The sequence below is a fragment of the Balaenoptera musculus genome, chromosome 6 (assembly GCF_009873245.2).
Source record: "Balaenoptera musculus isolate JJ_BM4_2016_0621 chromosome 6, mBalMus1.pri.v3, whole genome shotgun sequence".
Lineage (NCBI taxonomy): Eukaryota > Metazoa > Chordata > Mammalia > Artiodactyla > Balaenopteridae > Balaenoptera > Balaenoptera musculus.
The window spans coordinates 48480414-48496414 of record NC_045790.1 but is presented as its reverse complement, the minus strand read 5'-3'; the positions used below and the strand labels follow the sequence as shown (position 1 = coordinate 48496414).

Sequence of the window (16001 nt, the reverse complement as noted above, 5' to 3'; positions counted from 1 at the left end):
CAGTGATGTAGATAGTTTTATTATCTCCATTCTATGATAAGAAAAGTGAAGCACAAGAACATCACAGCTGGGAGGCCCTGGAGCCAATATTCCACTCCAGGCTGAGTACGTCTGTAGTCTCTACTTTTAACCACTATCTATCCTACTGCTTATTTCAAATGATTTAGGACTCTAAATATAGCATGCACCAGCTAGACAATCCTTGATATAATACTCTCAGGCCAGGTTTGTGGCTCCATTTATACAGGCTGTAAAAGTTCCAAGGAGTAGTCAGTTTGACAAATGAGCCCCATAGCAACATATTTATAAAGAATCCCATTACTGCAAAATAAATAGTTTTCTAGGGGTGAAACAATGTGCTTTTCTTTTTCAGGAGCTCCTCCTAATTGGATGATATAGCCTTGAGTATAACTAGATAGGGCGTGAGAAAGTCTTTAAGAGCTACCATTTATAGAGCCTACTATATGCTGGTCATTTTACTTGCATCATCTCAAGTTCTCACAATGCTTTATAAGAGGTTACCCTCCTGTCGCCTCTGTATTCCATGCTCTTCCAATGTTATACACTGCCTATGCTCTCTCCTTAGAGAAAAAACTGAAGATGAACCGTCATATTGCCTATCATGCACATTTTCTTTACAGTTTGCTTTTTCCAAATATAAATAGTTTTGAAATTTTAACATTTGTCATGTGTATGTTATTGACATGAAGCAATACCACCTTTACTATACGGGTATCACTTGGTTTATTCAGTAAAGTAACTTGGCCACAGTTTACACTAGCTATTTGTAGAACTCTTGCCATGGGCTGAGTTGTATCCCCCCCAAATTTATATGTTGAAGCCCTCCTGCCCAATGTGATGTTATTTGAAGATGGAGCCTTTAGGAGATAATTAGGGTTAGATGAGGTGGTGAGGATGGGGCCCTCATGATGAGATTAGTGCCCTTCTAACAAGAGACACCAGTGAGCTTGCCCTCCCTCTCTTACTCACATAAAGTGGAGGTCATGTGACCACATAGTGACAAAGAAGCCATCTGTAACCCAAAAGGAAAGTGTTCACTGGGAGCCAACCATGCTGGTATCCTAGTCTCAGACTTTGACTCCAGAACTGTGGAAAAATAAATTTTTATTGTTTAAAACACCCAGGCTGGTATTTTGTTACGGCAACATGAGCAGACTAATACAACTGTGAACGTACATATGTGACACATTCTCAATTTATAATAACATAATAATTATAGGTAATATTTATTTGTGATTTACTCTAGTCCTAAGTTTAGTTTGTATAACTAGTCTTTCTACAGTGTGTGTGTGTGTGTGTGTTTTGTGTGTGTGTGCATGCACACACGTGGATGTAGTGTCATGGTTATAATATTATCCCCATTTTATAGAAAGGGAAATTGAAGTGTAGGGAGGTGGTAAGTTACTTGTACAAGGACATATAATTACTTAAAAAACAGAATCCATATCCAAACCCAGGCAGTTTCTAACTTCAGAACCTGTTCTATTAACTATTATTATTATTCTATTATGTAACTGGCACAAATTTTCTCTTTAACTCTTCTAAGAAATGTGAAGCACTACATGGAGACCTACACATAACAATTTTCCTTACAGTAAATGCAGATTTCACTAGGAAGTCTGTCAATAACAAGCAAATCTGTCTGTCTGGAGCCAATCCTTGCGTTACTGAAGTTACTTCATGCAATTATTCTCATTAACACATCTGAAAACTAGGAATGACGCTGCTTCATTTAAAAAAAGAGTCAGTTGTATAAAATGTTAAATTTTGGAAAGCAGTGCTGGTATGCACATGCCAATCTTCTCAGAGCAGAAACATCTCTGAGTGCAGCTTCTCTCTTCACAAAGCAACAAAAGAGTAGACTCATGAACCCTGGGCAAAACTGTGACTTCAGTGCAATCTATCTTCCTCTGAGCCAGATTCTTATTTCTGGCCACCTTTTTCTGTTCACTCCCATAAATGCAGTCCCTTGCCCTTTTCAGTCACAGCCCAGGGTCCTTGAACTCAAATATCCCTCTCCCTAAACATATGCACAGTATTAAATTGGAAAGAATCTGAGAATCTGAACCCGTCTTCATCCTCAGCAAGGCCAGCATGTACAGACACACAGACCACCCACGCTTTAGGACGCACATTTCCGCGTTCACTGAGGACTCATACTGACCATCCTCTCGTTCCTCACAGAGCTCCAGGACCGCACGCTCTGAGGAGGACCGGGACGGCCTGTGGGACGCCTGGGGCCCGTGGAGTGAGTGCTCACGCACCTGCGGTGGAGGGGCCTCCTACTCGCTGAGGCGCTGCCTCAGCAGCAAGTAAGTCCTGAACCCACAGCCTGGGGCTTTTGCAAGACCCCGAGGGAGCAGGTTGGAGGCATACTTTTGGAGAAATGCAGAGCATTTTGTTGCACACAAATCCAGATGAAGGAATGAAAGGAAGGTCCAAAGAATTAAATATGACCATCTCCAGCTAAGTATTTAGATACCCTTATATGATAAGCAATATAGAATTTATCTCATTCACCAAGCAAATTTTCTTATCTGTTTTCATGTTAGAACTGGAAGGAAAATTTATTATTAGAAATGGATCTAGCATTTATAGCTCCATAATATATTATACTTTTGGTACCATCTTAATTATGGTGACAATAATAACAAAAATATTAACGTTAATAGCATATTATGTTGGATTCCAATGTTACCAAGTAGTTTGCAAATGAAGGATATATTGATTTGGTTTCTTTAGATATTATAATGGCCAGAAGTTCCCCAAGGTCATTCTGTTTCCTGAATGATGAGTTTTACATATTATGAGATTTGGAAGAATAGAAAGTGCAGTGGAAATTGGGGCATGAACACTGGGAGAGATGATGAAAGGGGAAGTAAGAGTGGCTAACAGTTCCTAAGCTGAAAGGAAAAGGCTGGAGGTGTTAGAATGGAAAGTCTTTACTTAGAATAATAATAATAATTCAAAACTGCTTCTTGAACTGTGTGGTCTATGACTAGATTTTTCTCCAAACTATAAAATACAAAGTACTATGGTAATATTTTTTTAATGAAAGATTTTATTCGACAGTGAAAAGTGTTATATGTGGCAAGGAAGAGGTTTGATCAAAATTACTATATATTATAAATAAAACATGAAACAGAAGAAGGAAAGATTATGTATCTGCTGATTCTTCTAGACCTTTCATGAACAGCAGAAAGTGGTGCGATATAGTTTCAGGAAAATGTCAACTTATTCTAATAAGAGTGAGAATTTCTTGAAATCAGGGTCCAGGTCTTACTTTTTTCCATATCCCCCAGGTCTGCAAAGGGTCTGAGAGATATTAAGAGCTCAATAGATGTTTCCTCACTGAATCCATTGATAACTAGATATCGTTTTGGTTCCAGAGAGGCCCAAGTGGAAATAACATACCCAGGGGGAAAATGACCAAAGGGCATATCTTGAAAGATACCAGATCAATTCTGGTATTTAGCCATTCTGGTGTTTGGGTCTACACTGAAGATCAGTCTGTTGGTTGAATCCACTAGCGAGTTTGTCTTCATTGGAGGCCAGCTTCATATCAAACCAGATCTGTGAGCCGATAAGAAAGAATAGACTTTTCATCCTAATGATTCACCTGTTCTCTTAATCATGAATATCAAAAACTTCCTAAATCTGTACTACGTGATGCTACATGGTGATAGCACCGTGGGGCATAACTCATGATAAACACACATCGGTAAAACCAAAAGGTACAAATTTGGAATGTTCCTATTATGTAGTTTGCCCAAGTAAGCATGCTTGAATATTCTGTAGGGATGAGCCAAAACATGTGTCTCACAAAGCTGGTAAGAAATGTATGGGAACTTTCACATTGGCTCAGTGATGTGAATGTTACATTGTGAAAACCTTGTACTGAGTGAGAGACTGAGAAACAACTTCAGGAATGAATTAAAACCACAAGTGAAAGTCTGTCATCTGGCAAATCATCAAATATTGATGTCCTGTTATATTCAAAACTACCATTTTTGTCACCTAGTAAATTAAGGCTCCAGTCATTAGGATTTTATTAAGATACTATGGGAGGTCTCAGTGTCATCTTTGGGTCAGGGCTGTCATCTACTTATAATGAACTGAAAAAGTAGAATGTAAATTCTAAAATTATGAATGTATATATGTCCCTATTTGACTCTCAAATATTGAGAAAACACATTCAGTAAACTCATACTGGTGTGGATAGGAAGTAAAAAAAGAATGGGGAGAGAAGTGGACCACCTATTCTTTAGGGATTTGAAGAAAAAGAAAAAAATCTTCAAACAGATGGCATTTCCAGATCTGGTAAGAACATAAAGAAATAGTAAAAGAAGCGACTGCACAGCTGAATCAACCTATGTGTTGTTTTTCTCAAGAGAACCAGAATCAGTACAGTTCAGCATAAAGTCACTTCACAACACAAGCCCCGTTGAAGAATGGTGTCAAAATATATGTCGGGCACAGATAAATAGTCCTGTCATAATTTTTTTAAAAGATGTACATTGGCCAAAGTAAGTTACCTAGCCAAGTCCAAAGTCAATGTGCGAGAGCAAAAATGTTACAAGGAAAGCCATGCGATGTAGGGCAGGTAAAGAATTGGGACCATTTTGGCAATCTACCATGGATAGTCTTCTGTGGCAATTCATTTCTGATGGTTAATGGACATAATGAGTTTTCTCTCATCTCTCCACTCCATATTTAGGCATCCAAATTCAATTTAGTCACCTTATAACTCTTGGGAAAGGTCAGAGGTTATGAATGTATATGTCTTTAGAGGCCCAGCAGGTAACTAGAATGTGTGTTGTAATGTAATAGTTAGCATTCCAATTCAGCCCAAGTAACTCCCATCCACCTGCTGAGTTAACCTGCCAGGCCCATTTTCTAGCCCTGGTGATATGATCTCATAGGTCACATTTAGGTCTGATATCAGATAGTAATTATTCCCAATATGATAGAACTGTAATGGAAGCTAAAATAGTCAGATTTTATGGAATAGATGACAGTGGCTCAACTTCTGGAGCTAAGTATGTTCCCTGATGGATTGGGAGCTTGGAGGAGGCTTGGTTAATCCCCTGAGTATAGAACATCTTCTCTGATCTTTTGGGAAAAAAAAAATCAGTGGAGGCAAAGCACAGTGAAAATATAAACAAGCATTAAATATAAAATCCTTCATTCTCAACTGGCAGTACTTAATGCTGGGAAAACAGCCCTGACCCAGGAAGATACTGAGCAGAATCCTTTCCTTGGCTTCTCCCCTGTCTTTTTTCTAGGCTCACAGAAAGTAAGCAGTGCTTGATTTTCCCAATTTCTGATATTGCAGCATTGATTATTGCCTTTTGCTGCAAATTTGATTTGAGCAATAAAGGAAGGCACTGTATAAAATTTTTTCTACAACTTCTGCTAATTTCTGTAAGATTCCATTAGGTTTCATTGAGTAACTCTAATAATGCAGTTGTTGCTAATCACCAAGTGGTATATAATGTCTGCTTTTATTTTTTTTTAATTAAAAAACAGACTCTACCTACTTATACTTTATGATGGTCCTTTGTTTTATTACACATGAATTAAACAATGTACCGACTACCTTGAGAAGCTGCTTCTCCTCTCTCCAGTTTTCCACCTCTCCCACTAAATACTCTGAAATCATATTTTTAGCAAATTCATTTGTCTGGTTGACCTCGTATGGTGTGTTGTTTAGTGGAAATGATCCTTCTGCAACCTAAATGACTTAAGCATATTTTTTAAAAATTTGATACTAAAGATGTGTCTCTGAGAGCTCTAGGTTTGTCTTCAGCCAGGTCATTTAGCTTTTTGCCTGAAAGGAGTTCCAGATGCATAAGGCACTTAAGAATAATGTGTCTAACATCACATGTACCCCTATATTAGGTCTGTGCCAAGATCAAGGTCAAAGGTGTAAACTGCAGCTCATTTACTCAGACATAAAAAGAAACGAAATTGAGTTATTTGTAGTGAGGTGGATGGACCTAGAGTCTGTCATACAGAGTGAAGTAAGTCAGAAAGAGAAAAACAAATACCGTATGCTAACACATATATATGGAATCTAAAAAAAAAGAAAATGGTTCTGAAGAACCGAGGGGCAGGACAGGAATAAAGACGCTGACGTAGAGAATGGACTTGAGGACACAGGGAGGGGGATGAGTAAGCTGGGACGAAGTGAGAGAGTGGCATGGACTTATATATACTATCAAATGTAAATTAGATAGCTAGTGGGAAGCAGCCGCATAGCACAGGGAGATCAGCTCGGTGCTTTGTGACCACCTAGAGGTGTGGGATAGGAAGGGTGGGAGGGAGACGCGAGAGGGAAGAGATATGGGGATATATGTATATGTATAGCTGATTCACTTTGTTATACAGCAGAAACTAACACACCATTGTAAAGCAATTATACTCCAATAAAGATGTTAAAAAAAAATAATGCTGCACTGAACATGGTGGTGCAGATATCTTTTAGAAAAAAAAAAAGATAGCAGTGAGTGAGTCAGCTGATACTCTTAAGTGTAGTGTCAGCCTTTGCATTGGTGGCTGAAGAAGATTTAAAGGTCTTTTATGACCTTTTTTCACTTTCTGAAATGCCAAATTAATCTCCAGACTAATTAATACTATGGATTCATAAATTAATACAATAGGTATTTAATACATTAAGAGTACGAATATTTTGTTAAATCCCAACTGATAAAATGAAATACTTGTTGACTTCATAGATACCCAAATAACAAAAGAAAGAGGCATACCTATAAAGGATGAAAACATTTTAAAAAGTTAATAAATTTTGAATTGAATTCTTGAGTTGAATAAAAATTTTTTGAGTTGAACAAAATTATTAGATGAACAAGAGATAAAAATCATCACACTATAGAGGTGCCTAAAAAAATTAAGATTGTGATATTATTCCAAAGGGATGTGGCTGCCAGAATGTTGTCAATATAAGTGCAAAAAAATTAAAATAAATATCCCAAGGAAGATTATCTCACAGGAATGGGGAAGATCATTCAGACTTGTCATTTCATAATAATTGTGCTAAGGGAAAATAAGCTAACTCCTCTGATTTTTTTTTAATTGCAAATACAATTTTTCTCCCATAATAATATTGATACATGAATATAAGCTTTAGTTAGCAAATAATTTATACACTGCATAACAATAAACACTGAAAGAAATATTTTAATTTTAAGATTTGGTGTATAATAATAAATACCAAAAGGAAAATTTTAATGTTAAGATTTGGCTTCTTAAACAGATGTTTTTTCTTTTAAATTCACCTCATCTCTGTCATAACATCCAATTAAGGTTCACAAGACTTAAGAGGTTTTAGGACTTCCAGCACAAGTGAGCCCCAAAGCAAGATTTATCTGTTATTCTTCATCAAATGTTGTGTGTTATCAGCCTTGTTTTCCTTGGAAATGTTTGAGGTTTGTTTAACAGAAAGATGTACAAGTTCAGAATGAGTCCGACTAGTCATGTCATTTATATGAGGTGATCTTTTCATTGTGTTAGAGGAGATTTCACACTTTGGGATATATGTTTAAGAGTTTGCAGTTGCCTTCCTTTAACTTTTTGGGTCAAAGCCTATTCTAAATGTATTACCAGGATTTCTAATATTCCAGGTCATATATCTTAAAGGGATGTTTTGTTCCAAGATCTGATGTTCTTTCAGGAGGAAAATACACTAAGGTCAATGACTGAATGTTTGGGGCCAATTTATGGCCTGGTTTGTCCCATAAACCTGTTTGTTGAAATAAAAGATGGTGGAAATGTGTTTAGTGTCCATAACCTTTACTAGCCATATTGGGAATTTGTAACTCTTGGCTGTCTTTTTCTGTTTATTTAAAAATTCCTTATTTGGTTTGTTCAATAGCTTTTCTGAAGTTTTTTATTTCTACTCAGTTTTCTTTTTTTTTAAACTACTTTATTGAGGTATCTTTGACATGTGAAAATAATATATATTTAAGGTGTACAACTTGATGTTTTGATAAATGTGTACATTGTGAAAAGATCACCACAATCAAGCTAAGTAACATATCCATCCCATCTCCGTAGTGTGTGTGTGTGTGTGTGTGTGTGTGTGTGTGTGTGTGTGTGTGTGTTAAGAAGATTTAAGATCTATGTTCTTAGCAAATTTCAAGGATGCAATACAGCATTGTTAACTGTCATTACCATGCTGTACTTTAGGTCTTCAGAACTCATTCATCTTGCACAACTGAAACATTGTCCCCTTTGACCAACATCTCCTCATTTCCCCCCCCTCCTCTGCACGTGGCAACCACTATTCTGCTCTCTGCTTCTATGAGTTTTACTATTTTAGGTCCCACATGTAAGCAAGATCATTCAGTATTTGTCTCTCTGTGTCTGGCTTATTTCACTCAGCATGATGTCCTTCAGGTTCATCTGTGTTGTCACAAATGGCAGGATTCCCATCTTTGTTAAGACTAAATAATACCCCATTGTATGTACATACCACATTTTCTTTATCCATTCATTCATCAAGGGACCTTTAAGTTGTTTTCATAGCTTGGCTACATTATGAGTGATGCTACAATGAACACAGGTATATACCTATTCGAGATCCAGATTTCATTTCCTTTGGGTATATACCCAGTAGTGAAATTGCTGGGTCATATACTAGTTATTTTTAATTTTTTGAGGAATCCCCATACGGCTTTTCATAATGCCTTTACCAATTTACATTTCCATCACCAGTGCATAAGGCTCCCTTTTCTCTACCTCCTCTCCCACTTATCTTTTTGATGATAACCATTCTAACAGATGTGAGTGATATCTCCTTGTGGTTTTGATTTGCATTTCCCTGATGGTAGTGATGGTGAACATCTTTTCATGTATCTTTTGGCCACTTGTGCGTCTTTTTTTGAGAAATGTCTATCCAGGTCCTCTGGCCATTTTTTAAATTGGGTTATTTGGGATTTTTTTTTTACTCTTCAGTTATATGAGTTTTTTAAAAATATATTTTGGATATTAACCCCTTGTCAAACATATGGTCTGTAAATATTTTCTTCCACTAGGTAGGTTGGCTTTTCACTCTGTTGATTGTTTCCTTAGCTGTACAGAAGCTTTTTAGTTTGATGCAACTTCACTTGTCAATTTTTGTCTTAGTTGCCTGTGTTTTTGCTGTCATGACCAAAGAATTGTTGCTAAGACCAGTGTCAAGGCGCTTTTTTCCTATGTTTTCTTCTAGTAGTTTTACAGTTTAAAGACTTATATTTAAGTCTTTCATCTATTTTGAGTTAATTTTTGGTACTTGGTGTGAGATAAGGGTACAGTTTAATTCTTCTGCACGTGGCTATCCAGTTTTCCTAATACCATTTATTGAAGAGACTATCTTTTCCCCATTGTGTGTTCTTGGCACCTTGTCAAAGATTAGTTGACTGTATAAGCACAGGTATATTTCCAGGCTCTTTATTCTGTTCCATTGGTCTATATGCCTGTTTCTGTCCCAGTAACATAGTGTATTGATTACTATAACTTTGTAATGTAGTTTGAAACCAGGAAATGTGATGCCTCCAGCTTTGTTTTTCTTGTTCAGTTTCTGAGTTTGAAAGTATTCCCTCTTCTGTTTTTTGGAAGAGTTTAAGAAAGATTGGCATTAATTATTTTTAAAATGTTTGGTAGAATTCACCTGTGAAGCCATCTGGTCCTGGGCTTTTCTTTGTCAGGAGGTTTTAGATTACTGCTTCAATATTTTTGTTTGTTACTGGCCTGAACTAGAAAAAGGAGAACAAACTAAGCCCACAGTTAGCAGAGGAAAGAAATAATAAGAACTAGGGCAAAAACAAATCAGAGAATAGAAAAACAATTGAAAAGATCAACTAAACTGAGTTTGTTTTTTGAAAAGATGAAATTGACAAACCCTTAGCCAGACTGAGGGGAAAAAAAGGGAGAAGATGCAAATAAATAAAATCAGAAATGAAAGAGGAGACATTACAATGGATGCTTCAGAAATTAAAAGGGTGATAGAGACTATTATGAACCATTATATGCCAAAAAATAGGATAACCTAGAAAAAAATGAATAAATTCTCAGAAACATATGACCTTTAAGACTGAATCTCAATTTTCATGCATTCATTTAATAAATATTTATTGAACATCTACTATGTATTAGGCAAATTTCTAGGTGTAACTAAGGATATAAAGCCCAAGGGACAAGAGTTTGCTGTTGGGAATTTATCATATTATTAAGTTTCTACTGATTATATTGAGTTTCTACTGATTATAGTTGCTAGATATTTTAAGAACTAAGAGAATTTCCCCCAGTTCTGTAAATAGGTAATACATCTGTAGCGCTGGTTCTTAAGCCCGGCTGTACTTTAGAGTCACCTGGAAAGCTTTATAAAAAATACAAATATCTGGGCTCCACTGAAGACCAATTAAATTAGGATCTCTGGGGTTGGAGCCCTGCCATCAATAATTTTGTAAAAGCTCTCCAAATACTTTAATGTGTATCCAGTGTTAGAATTGCTGCTCTATTGGAGGGCATGATAGTGAAATGATGAGGTTTGTCTCCAGCTTTCTGAGAATTTAGAGGTTGGAGTTATGAAGAAAAGAAGATATTTTCTGATAAAGAGATTTCTTTATGTTTAACTTCCTCATTCAGGTTTTTATAGAATGACTTAATCTGCAGTGTGGGAGGAAAAGTCATGGACACCAGCATGTCAGGACATAAACGTAGTGATTTCCTCTGTACTCCTGTGAGCCACAGCAATAACCTTTCTGTGTAGTTCTCCAGTTGTCTAGTATTACTCAAGATCAACCTTGCCCAAAGTGGCGAATAGACTTAGTGATTTCTGAAATTTTCTTCCATTCCATTATTAAGCTTATAGATATGACCCTTTAAACCTCCAGGTTGTTAGTGACTAACTAAGTTAATTCCCAGTGACTGGGGTGGTTTATGCAATTTCTCTGAGGTCAACTTCCCCTCAATTTCATTAAATTACTTAACCATAGAGTTTAACTTTCCACCTTCAATTCAGCATTCATTATCCCTGTCCCCCTAAAAAAAGAAAGACTTCCTTGAATTCTATTTCATCTGTTTGATCCCAATTTGTATCAATACAATAGAAGAGAGGAGTTTATCTAACTCTGTTTTGCTTAGTTTCAACCACTGGGGATGGGGGGTGCGGGATAAAGGGACGAAAGGGTGTGTGCCTACGTGTGTGCGTGCGTGTGTGTTTGTGAGAATGAGAGAGAGAGAGATTGAAATAAAAGAACATAAGATATTAAGAGAAAACAAAAAAAGAGAGATACCAGAATTACATACATTGGGGAATGGATACTTTACCTAGAGACAGAAAAAAATAAGTACAGAACGCTAAGTAACATCATATTTATGTGTGATCATCAGCTGAAGCCCATAACTACACATGCCAAGCTCAAATAGCTTCAGGGCCAAGCTCTACCTTGGCTTTGCGGTAGGACTCATTAGTCAAGATAGAGATCCTTTCCTATGGGAAACAGTCACCTATTTGGGAACCTGACTCTTAAGAAAAACCGTGTGTCTCATTGCCTCTGATAGAAACTTTATCCTATTTTGTGGATTATCCCCTTTATTTTTTTTTTATCAAACTACTAATTTTGAATATTGACCCCACTCTTTTCTAGCTGTGTGATGTAGGATTAGGTTCTCAGTTTCTCTGGGATTTAGGTGGCTCATCTACGATGTCAAGTGGACAGTGCCTGGAACAGAATAGGTGTTCAATAAATGTTTATATTGAAAGAATGTCTAAGGTGCCCTTCAACTCCAAATCGAATGTGTGGCCCATTTTGCTGTTAGATAGGAAGAGGAGTCTAAAACTGCTCTGAATATGAATGGTTTTAAAGAAAAATGTTGTGATTCTCCAGGCCCTCATTTTGCAGTGGACATCTGGGTGATACAGGCATATCGAAGAGCTTTTGTCTCTAGCCAAAATAATTCATAAATTCCCAGTTCCAGGGCTGTATGGGGTGAGGTTGTGAGAGTCCTAGAGTTTCATAATACACATTTTCCTCATGGGGAAGATGGAAAAGTTGGACTTGATGTTGCTAAAACACATTTGTTTTTATTCTCATTCTTTGCCTCTTTTGGCTACCGAGCAAATGTAAGATCATTTGCAAATCTTATGGCATGTGTGTATGTGTTATAAAGTACATGTCCCGAGCAAATGTAAGATCATTTGCAAATCTTATGGCATGTGTGTATGTGTTATAAAGTACATGTCCTTCCTGCTGGTGGATCTCTAGCCAAAGGCAGCAATCCCGCTGACCCCCACCCCTCGCCCTCTTTCAGAGGGAACAAATGCATTGCAGTGACAAATACAACTTTGAGTAAATATGTGAAAATAAACATGTCCGTAGAAAAGAGCCAAAGTTTCTTTCCTTTGGTAGCTATTTAGTTTCGTTGTAAACTTTTCATCTTTGGTTTATTGTAGAAAGATTCTAATTGGGTTTCAGGTTCAAAAATTAGAGCAAATATGAGGCCAAAAATTCTTTGTGACCTGAAATTATCCTTATAGCATTTCCTTCTGTTCTACTCCTTCCTTCCTTCCTTCTTCCCTCCCTCCCTCCTTCCTTCCTTCCTTCCCTCCCTCCCTCCTTCCTTCCTTCCCTCCCTCCCTCCTTCCTTCCTTCCTTCCTTGCATTTCTCAATAAATGCTTGTGGAATGCTAACAGTAAACCATGCTTCGCTGGGCACTGGAACTCAGAGATCACACACAGGGACTGCAAAGGAGAAAAGCAAGTAACCAAAAATACATTTTCTAAAAGTGGAAAGTATCCTGGGTGGCTGCAGGCCTGTGTCCTGATCCTTTCAACTGATGGCCATGCTGCGGACTCTGTGCCTTTTCTCCTGACGAGCCCTCTTCCTACAACGCCTCCCACTGCCCATGCCCACAAACCCTCAGTGTTATCTAAAGTAACCTCCAGCAGTGGCCCCTAGTCTCACTTTGCTATATTTCTAAGGCACTATGTTTGCACCACTTTTAATCACTTTTACCTAACCTGGCTTGTGTTATAGTTATTAATAAGACCCTGTCCCCCACTAGACTGTCAGCACGATGGGCACAGGTTGTATCTTGCTTTTCTTTATGTCTCCCTGTTTTGCAAAGCAGGTACTCAGTCAGTGCTGGGTGAATTGACCGAATGGACTATGGGGGCCAGTAACCTACTGCCGTACTTTAGGAAGCAGGAGCAGGGAGGGAAGGCTGTGTTTTGAATTCTCCTTTCTCCCATCACCCTCTTGGGACTTGTATGGCCCATACAGGACACCCCTCCTAAGATATCACCTTTGTAAGTTACTTCTGTCTCTCATCAGTCAGTCCCTTTGTCTAATACCTCCGTATTTAGTATCCAGACCATGCCCATTAGCTGTTGATGCTACATTATACTGATATGTGTTCTATTTGGACTTGTGGATTATTTTACAACTAAATTATACCTTTGAAAAGGGTCAGGGGAGTCCTCATTTTTGTACCTTTCACAATGCCTTGGCTTAGTACTGGTTCCGATTGGATGCTCAATAAATGTGTGAAGTGACTGTAAATCAGAAAGCATTCTACCAGAATTTGTGAACCAGAACGTCCTGCCCAGGGGCTCCTCTTCACTTTGAGATTGTGTGTTGTATGTTGTCTCATTAGATTATCTGAGCAGTCTGCTCGGGGCAGTTTCTGGTTTCATTAGAAGCTGGGCATGATCACTGTGGTTTCCAGTGTCTTGTTCTTGCCTTCTTCTCTTTTGATTACATGAGTGCCCTCCTCATTTTCATAACCCTAGCCGCTATTTGTGAGAACTCAATGCTTTGTTGTAGCATGTCTGTCTTTGAAGAATAGGCAGAGATATGTAAAATCATACTTGTTTGGGAAAAGAAATTGGCACTGGTTTTTCTAGTTGTAATTTAGAACATACCAGACACTCATAATAGCAAATAAACCAATTTGAAACTCACAGGCCAAACTCCAAAATTCAGTCTGTAGTATCCTCATGTGTATCTATATTTTAATTGAACAGCTCTGCAGCCTCTAAGCTGCCGCTCAGGAATCTGTAAAAGTACAGTTCCCTATGGTCAAGAGAAGATCAAAGAACAGAGAAGATGTCATTTTAGAATGTTTTTCCTAAACCTATGTGGTTTCCATTTATACTGAATTTGGTCTACACATTAAGTTTTAGTAACTCTCTCTGTATACATAAATCAGAGTCTCCAAGCTGGCACAGCATTCAGAATGTCTTTATAATGAGAGATTAGTATAGAGCAGAAGTGTTGAATTGTAAAACTAATGTTACAAAAATATGTTACCTATGCCAAAGAAACAGTTTCACGTCGAGGACTCAATTTATGGCACCGTTTTTCAGTGTGGAATTCCGTTACCCCTTCTTCTTTTTAAAATTGCTTTTAAAATTCAGCTTTCAGGCCAACTCTTATTTTGGGTCCTTAGGCCACATTAGAGCCCCTAGCAGATCAGGAAGAACTGGTGTGACACCAGGGTCTGGTCTGTTCCCCGCCAGCTCACCTACTGATGGATGACGCCTGGCTGCATGGCCTCCTTGTTGTTTGCTGTATTATTACAACAGAAAGCATTTTCAAAAGCTACATTTATCAAATTGTCATAATAGTTTGGCTTGCATATCTATCTAGCGAGAAAAAAAAATAAATCTCTCCCTGAGCACTAATCTGTTTGAGCCACGTGATACATCACATGCAGAAGAGGCAGTGCAAAACAAATAGGCATCCTATATGACATTCAGGGACCTTTCAACTAAATGCTTAAGAGGGGAGATAGCTTTTATGCTTGCGTTTGTAAGTCCCATAGCACCAAAGACCTCTGTCTCCTTGTTTCAAAGGTACTTTTCCACTGGAGGTCGTATGTGTGTTGGGGATACATTACTCCTAGAATTTTGGCGGCTTTGTCTAATGAAGGAGCTTTAACCTTAAATGGAAAAAAACTGACGTTTACCAGGAAGAAGGTCCAAGACACCTTTAACATTTAAGATCAGTTTTTCATAGGCAAGTGATACCAGATTAAACATTATTTGTTATGTAGACTCTTGTAAGTAAATTTCTTATTTGACATAGGTGGTTGTCTGGGAGTACGTGACTATTCAGGGGGGATTGGTGTGGGTAAAATGGGATTCATGTTCACAGTCAATATACATTCATTAAATGTTTGTTAAAAATACTTCAAATCTATTAATGTTAATAAATAACTAGGGATGCATACTAGAACATCTCCAATCATTCAGAGATATATAATGAATATACAATATAAGCATAGTCATCTGTAGATACTTTTTTATTGAGATATAATTGACCATATAACATTGTGTAAGTGTAAGGCCTGTGAGTTAATTTGATCCATGTATATATTGCAATATGATTATCACTTTAGCATTAGCTAATGCTTCTATCATGTCACATAATTATTCTTTCTTTTCTTGTAGTGGGAACAATTGAGATCTAGTCTCTCAGCAACTTTCAAGTTTACAATATGGTCTTGTTGTCTATAATCACTAGGCTGTGCATTAGATCTCCAAGACTTATTTATCTACTAGTTGCAAGTTCATACCCTTAAAGGACATCTCCCCAATTCCCATGCCTCCGAGGCCCTGGTAATCACCATTCTACTCTCTGTTTTTACGTAGTTACTTTTTTTTTTTTTTAAGATTGATTGATTGATTGATTGATTGATTGATTGATTGATTGCTGTGTTGGGTCTTCGTTTCTGTGCTAGGGCTTTCTCTAGTTGCGGCAAGCGGGGGCCACTCTTCATCGCGGTGTGCGGGCCTCTCACTATCGTGGCCTCTCTTGTTGCGGAGCACGGGCTCCAGACGCGCAGGCTCAGTAGTTGTGGCTCACGGGCCCAGTTGCTCCACAGCATGTGGGATCTTCCCAGACCAGGGCTCGAACCCGTGTCCCCTGCATTGGCAGGCAGATTCTCAACCACTGCGCCACCAGGGAAGCCCCCA

General features: G+C 37.9%; 1 protein-coding gene across 2 annotated transcripts in view; it reads left to right on the top strand.

The window, feature by feature from the left end:
• ADAMTSL1 (ADAMTS like 1) overlaps nt 1–16001 on the top strand; it is a 1026618-nt gene that overhangs the window by 585147 nt on the left and 425470 nt on the right. For both annotated transcript variants that reach the window (XM_036856350.1, XM_036856351.1), the window contains one exon: nt 2206–2333. In XM_036856350.1, coding sequence (XP_036712245.1) covers nt 2206–2333 — 128 coding nt within the window. The remainder of the gene's footprint in view (nt 1–2205; nt 2334–16001) is intronic.